The 6,990-nt window shown below is 36.3% G+C and overlaps 1 protein-coding gene across 1 annotated transcript; it reads left to right on the forward strand.

Annotated features, from left to right (window-relative positions):
- Nucleotides 1–269: 269 nt before the first annotated feature.
- On the forward strand, nucleotides 270–5,318 carry LOC107715597 (arrestin domain-containing protein 4-like). The gene is made up of 9 exons (XM_016521732.1): nucleotides 270–360; nucleotides 614–862; nucleotides 992–1,058; nucleotides 1,722–1,869; nucleotides 2,664–2,766; nucleotides 3,108–3,364; nucleotides 3,576–3,720; nucleotides 3,865–4,016; nucleotides 4,104–5,318. The coding sequence occupies exons 2-9, from the start codon at nucleotides 622–624 to the stop codon at nucleotides 4,122–4,124; spliced, it is 1,134 nt and encodes a 377-aa protein (XP_016377218.1). The 5' UTR covers nucleotides 270–360; nucleotides 614–621; the 3' UTR covers nucleotides 4,125–5,318.
- Nucleotides 5,319–6,990: the final 1,672 nt, after the last annotated feature.

The raw sequence follows: 6,990 nt of genomic DNA on the forward strand, positions 1-6,990 counted from the left end.
TTCTGTTTCTTATTGCAGTTTTGTATTGTTTGTAGTGTGATCAACGTTTGCGTTAGTAGACGTGTTAGGGAAGTAACACGTAACATTTTAATTGTATTTTGCTAAAATGAACGAAATGACTCGAAAAAAGATTCGTTCATTTTGCTGAACGAGACTCAAAGGTCCGAGTCGGTAAAATGATCCGAACTTCCCATCACTAGAACGCACCTAGTAGCATCCAGATGGGTGGGGATAGTGCCTGAAAGACATGTAAAACAGCCAATTGCCGCATATACATAAACACTGGGCGTGGCCTCACTGGCCTGCAAACAACTCGCACATTGCATGGAGGGTGTGCTGCTGCCTGCAGCATAGTGAGAAGTAATTATGTTTATTTATGTGGCGTATTTTAAACATTACTAGATATTGTTGACGCGTCTTCATAAAGTTATGTTGACCTTGGCAAACATAGTAACTTAATGTAATTTGTTTTAAACCAAAGTATCACCTAAACAGCAGGCGAGTCAGAACTGTTGCACATGAGATTAGATAAGCCTTCTGTTTGATGTGTGTGTGTGCGTTATTGCAACGAGGCAGGCAAACAACATGAACTGTACTCGTATTTACTTTCCAGAAACCAAGATGACACATACTGAGGTAAAATCACTGGATGTGATTCTTGACAACAAGCAGAGAGTTGGTTACTGCTCTGGTGAAGTAGTGTCTGGACATGTTTCTCTCAAACTCTCGGAAGCCACCACAGTCAAAACCATAAACGTATCACTGAAGGGATATGCTCAGGTGAGTTGGATGCATAAACGATCCCGCTGTTCCGAAGAGAAGAAATGCCTCTCTTTATCCAAGACCCTTGTTCCAACAACAGGTGGGTCTGCAATATAAGCTGAACATCTTTTACTCATTAATATTTGTGATGATCGAAGTGTGATAGGTTGAATTGCCTTCAAACCCATTAATTAGTGTAGTACAATTTGATTTATTATTATTTGATCAGGTCCCCAAAACCTAATCCTTGATAGTGGCATATATGAGATCCCTTTTGATCTGCAACTACCTCAAAGGTAAGTGCAAATGTTTGATGTTTAGCATGTTAAAGGGATAGTTCACCCAAAAATGAAAATTCTGTCATCATTTACTCACCCTCATGTCGTTCCAAACCTGTATGAGTTGCTTTCTTATGTTGAACACAAAAGAAGATATTTTGAAGATTGCTGGTAATCAAACATTTGGTGGTTGCCATTGACTTCCATAGTATTTTTGTTCCCTACTATGGTCAATGGCAACCACCAACTGTTTGATTACCAGCAATCTTCAAAATATCTTCTTTTGTGTTCAACATAAGAAAGCAACTCATACAGGTTTGGAACGACATGAGGGTGAGTAAATGATGACAGAATTTTCATTTTTGGGTGAACTATCCCTTTAAGTAGGGCCATCCCAAGCACAGGGCAGGGCCCAGTTCAAGTTAGAGGATGCAGGGTGCCCTTGGTCAATTCAGATTTTCTTTTCTTTCTGAGGGCTTTCTACACAGCGCTGCCCTAGTGTTTTATATATATACATACATAAATTACTGAAACAGTGCAACATTATGAATTTACATTGTGTTAAGGCCTAACATAAAGGCTGTAAAGATTATGTTGCATTAATTGCAGTTCTCGCTCTCAAAATAAAATCTTGTGTTCCTCTTATTCAGAGCACTGACTTTTTTTTTTTTTGTCTCCTAGTCCTTTGGTTTCTTCTTTTTCTGGAAAACATGGTCGTGTTTACTACATGGTGCAGGCAGTTTTAAAAAGGCCATTCCGTGAGAGTCAATGTGTTTGCAGAGAACTTTGCATCATCAGTCATATTGATGTCAGTGTGCCAACATTAATCGTGAGTATGTCAGAAACGCCTTCTGTTTTCCCACACATACTCATTTTGCTTCTGAAGGGCTACTTTCTTGAACCTTGCTTCTTAATATGCTTATTTCACTATATGGTAAGTGAAAAACAGTATATGAAATTAGTAGTATGTCTGAATTCCTGGTATTCATAAAATAGGTGAAACATTTTTTGGAAGAAAAAGTGTGAATGCATGACTTACTATCCTATGAATGGCAATAAAGTAACACGGCTGATGCTGTAAGTCACGTGATAAAGCCAACACTGTGGATGTAGAATGTTCAGACTTCATTTATATTATACACATATAGACTATACTCTATAAAACATTTTTGAACCGTTTTAAATTATTTCCTCATAAAATCCAGTGTGTGACCTGTAATGATGGGATGTGATGGTAAATGGTGGGACTAGTGATCATGAACTCTCAACAGGTTGCATAGAGGAGGTCATTCATACCTTGACAGGAAGTTGCGTTGTAAATGCTATTTTCATTTGTACTTGAATTTGTACGTGTCACAACACTGACACTAAATAGAAGTACTTGGAACATTAATGTTGCCCTCAACTGGCCGAATATACAGTTGTTCTGAACTGGAGTCAGAGCTGGAGATAAACAATGGTAAACGTAAATAATCATATAATTGTGCATAGTTAGAAGGGCAAAATAATTAGGCTAATTACTTTACGTTGAACATCAAGTAGTCAAAATCTGAAGCAAAGAAGCACTGCATTAGAGAACTTCCTTCTGACCTTTGACTCTCAGATTTACTGTTAAATCTCCAGTCTCCAGTGTCACAAACCTGTAAGAAGATGGTTGGCTGCTGGATCTTTACTTCTGGTCCCATCTCACTGACTGTCAGCATAGACCGACAAGGTTATTGCAATGGTAAGGGAAAATAATTATATTTTTATGAGCTTTCTGTGTGTGTCAGGATGATAGTATTTGAATATATTAAATATTCTTATATATTCTGAGATTTTTGTTAACTTAAATACCCTTCAGAAGTAATAGGAAAATTAATGTATTACAGAAAGAAAAAAATCTTAACAACCCCAAACTTTTAAACAGGGTTTTAAATCTTGGTAAACTTATGATTGCTCAGAGTTGATATCGAGGTAGATATGGCTGCTTGGCAATTTTCTTCTAATCTGCTGCAGTAAAAGTATGTTATTTGAAATAATTTGCTTTTCATCTTGTAGCACACTATTTTTTCATCTCTTCTCCAGGAGAATCAATCCCAATCTATGCTCTGATTGAGAACCGTTCATCTCGTCTAGTTGTGCCAAAAGCAGTGGTATACCAGATACAGACCTATACAGCCAAGGGTAAAACAAAATGCATCAAACAGGTGGTTGCCAGTGCTAGAGGAAATGTAGTGCCATCTGACACTTCCAGCAGGTGGAATGGAAAGGCATTGAAGATTCCTCCAATTTCTCCCTCCATTCTGAATTCAGACATCCTGAGAGTGGAATACTTACTTGCAGTGAGTAAAAAATGTATGATGCTTATTTGATGGATTTCTTTTTTTATTATCCATAATGCCACAAGGCTTTATTTTCTGATAAACACAGTACAGGTATGGAAAATGTTGATTTACTGACATCAAATGCTCATTTTTTGTGTAACATCTACAAGCTACATGTATAAAACTCCCTTATATGAATGGTTGTGTTTTTGTTGTTTCTTTGCTCAAGGTTATTGTTCAGATACCAGGTACCAAAAATCTAGAAGTGCAGTTTCCAGTGGTGATCGGTACCAAAGGTCTTGACATGAACAGCCGTTCCATTGTGAACATGAGCTTGCTATATCCCACATTTACCCTTCCAGACATAGCTGAAGGTATGGTGCGAATTTAATGATGCAGTGAATTCAGCTTCAATGTCAAATCATTAATAAAGTGTATGATTGCTGCATACAGTGTTTGTTATATGTGTGTATATACTTATTTTCATCTTTAATTTTCATGGTAATATTTCCTGACAGCCCCCCCAAGCTATGCAGAGGTTATGTCAGAGGAACAGTTTGAGGAGCACAGAACTTCAACCTGCCAATCACAAGCAGACTGGCTGCTAGATGGCTCAGCATTCGCTTGTGTTCAGCAGTTCCGCCTCCAGCCGCCTCCTCCTTATTCAGAGGTTGGTCGTTTCTTCATCCTTCCTTTCTTCCTGTTACACCTTTAATAGTATGTATCATCATATTATGATGCCTTTTTTACATTGCAGATTTGCCCAAGTGAACCGTAATCTTTCAGCCAAGTTTCTTTTGTGGAGAAGACCAAAGAACCACCTTGTGCCTTAATTACACTATATATATAATTTTTTTTCACGTTGTTTATGGATTACAGGTGAAATCTTTGTTTTGATCATGAGCTCATGTCAAAGTTCTGAAAGCGGTAGTCAAACACAGCCAGACTATTGTCAAGTTTTGTCCACTTTGCAACGTATTCTGGTTTTCTGCTGTTTTTCTGTACTTTTCTGTCTGTTATTGTGATAACTATTTAAATCAGTCTATAAACTGCACATAAAAAAACTCTAATTCACACTAACAGGACACATTGTCTAACTGGGTGATTACTGGCCAGAATACACTGCAATGTGGACCAGATTTCTAAAGTCTGGCTATGTAATACTACTGTCATGGCTTAAAGAAAATGATTGATAATTTTTGTAATTTGTGATCATAATGTCTAAATATTGTGGTTGTTTAATTATTTAGCACTGACACACTAAATTCTTTATATTATAAGGTGTTGTTTTGGGTCCAATTTGAGATATCACAAGTATACATTAATTCTCAGAGAAAAAAAAACTGTCACTGGGGCCCTTTCAAAAGGTACATATGTGCACCTTATTTATCCCTAAGGGGTGCATTCCATTACCTTTAAGGTACAAATTAGTACTTTTTGAAAAGGTACCACCTCAGTGAAAGCTTGTGTACTTTTTTTCTGAGAGTGTAGGTGCACTTATATCCATGTAATATTATTCATCATGTCTAGCTGGTAAATTATCACTAAAAACAACAACTAGAAAGCAACAAGCCAGATGGGGTAAACTGGATTTGTACTGTTTTTCACAACATTAGAACTTAATAAAATCGTTAATTTTTTGTACAACTAATGATCTTTTGACTTAGTTCATTTAGTGCGAGTGTAATGTAATAAGCAGAAACTCCCAGCCATAAAAAAATAAATAAATCTGAAGCAGCACTGCTGCATTAGTTGCACAAATGTTCATCAGTAACTCTTCACAGTCTCACCTGTCACAGAGGCCTTTCATTTGTATGGGAAAGATTAGAGTGGCATAACTAGATAGTTCCTTATTCAGTGTCAGAGATACATACACTTTATTTCAGTGTCAGAGATACATACACTTTATATGATACTGATGTTAAAATTAACACCAACAATGAGTTTCAGAAAAGTGCACAACTGTAAAAAAATATACACTACACTTTTCACTGTCACAAACTATTTGGTTTTATTGAATGACTATTAATTACACTTTTGCACTTTCAAAAATTCTGTTATTATGTGTGTATTTTATTTTTTGTAATTAAATATTCTAGATATATACACAATTATCTACATTTATTTCTTTCGACAAATAATGATGTTTTTTTCTGGCACATCCAATGGCTATTTTGATAGAGAAAAAATGTTGATGTTATTACTGCTGCATTCTGTTGTGTATTTTTTTTCAAACAAAGAATGATCTATAAATTGACCAGAAAAAAAAAGTTTCACCAGATATCCAAGTTAACAAATTTTGCAACAGAAATGTTACCATCATACAGTATGTGAACAAAGCTAATCATTTTTGCTCACAATCTGTGCTGCACATTGCATCAGTTTACAAAATGTCATGCTCTTTCCACATGGTAGCAAATGAAAACATCAGCATCAACCAATCTAAAAAAAAAAAAGTACTTATAACTGAAAAATACACTTTCAGTAAACATTAAACATACTTCCACATACAGTACTGCACCCAAACGAGCATAAATACGATGAAAACCTACCTCACAATAGTGCACTCACTATGTATTTAACTTGCTGTGTCTCAGTAGTCCCATAAAGTGTATTATTGGACTGGTGGAGCCGCCTGAACTCTGAGTGCCCTGAACCCAAAGAGATATCTCGGGTGAGATTTTATCCGAGTGTGAATGTGCAATATTTATAAGAAGTGTGAATTATTTAGCATGTGGCCGTCACACAGCCAGCTGTTACCCTCTGAAATTCATCATTGATAAAAAAAAAGTCTAAGATGAAAGATGTTAACCTGTATGTTAATCGAATGTAAACCTCTGTGCTACAGTAACATTCAGGACTCTCTCACTCTAAATTAAGTGTTCAACATTAAACATGACTGTTACTCTTTCTTTAATGATTTTAGAATATGGATTTTGCCTTTTTGTTTAGTTGAATGGGGATTTAAAGGAAAAGTTCACCCAAACATGACATTTTGTCGAAAATTTACTCATGGCTAGGCCATCCATGACACAACTTTTCACTTCTGATGACTTTGATTGACCAGAAATGTGTGGATTACTTGTGAATTGTTGTGATGTTTTTATCAGCTGTTTGGACTCTCATTCTGACGGCACCCATTCACTGCAGAGGATCCATTGGTGAGCAAGTGTAATGCTAAAAGTCTCCAAATCTGTTCCGATGAAGAAACAAACTCATCTACATCTTGGATGGCTTGAGGGTAATTTTCAGCAACTTTTTATTGTTGGATGAACCATTCCTTTAATTTGATCTTACACAGATCTAGACAGTTCTATCACCTCACATATTCAGAGAAGACTAATGGAGATTGAGTCACATCAGTTACAGCAAATCTTAGCATAAATAGATCATCCACTGTGCTGCTTATTGTTTGGTCAATGTCCCATATGCTTCTTCTCAAGTCTCCTGTGCAGTCAACAAAAGACACTTTTTGTTGAGTTCAGTCATGTTTCTCATTGACACTTCTGAAATGAATGTACTTCTGCCAAACACAAATTAGCTTTTCACAGTGGAAAGTAGCAGCTAAACCCATAATACTTTCAACATTAAGATGCCAAACAAAATCCAAGACACTTTTTGTTAGGGAAAAAAAATCACATAAA

This window comes from Sinocyclocheilus rhinocerous, unplaced genomic scaffold, assembly GCF_001515625.1.
Source record: "Sinocyclocheilus rhinocerous isolate Xijiao unplaced genomic scaffold, SAMN03320098_v1.1 scaffold1110, whole genome shotgun sequence".
Classification (NCBI taxonomy): domain Eukaryota; kingdom Metazoa; phylum Chordata; class Actinopteri; order Cypriniformes; family Cyprinidae; genus Sinocyclocheilus; species Sinocyclocheilus rhinocerous.

What these genes read in the sequence shown, in the direction of transcription:
- LOC107715597 (XM_016521732.1), top strand. Translation starts at nt 622, where the DNA reads ATGACACATACTGAGGTAAAATCACTGGATGTGATTCTTGACAACAAG. An exon ending in GACCCTTGTTCCAACAACAG is followed by an intron (nt 863 to 991) that starts GTGGGTCTGCAA and finishes TTATTTGATCAG; the next exon opens with GTCCCCAAAACCTAATCCTT. An exon ending in CCGACAAGGTTATTGCAATG is followed by an intron (nt 2,767 to 3,107) that starts GTAAGGGAAAAT and finishes TCTCTTCTCCAG; the next exon opens with GAGAATCAATCCCAATCTAT.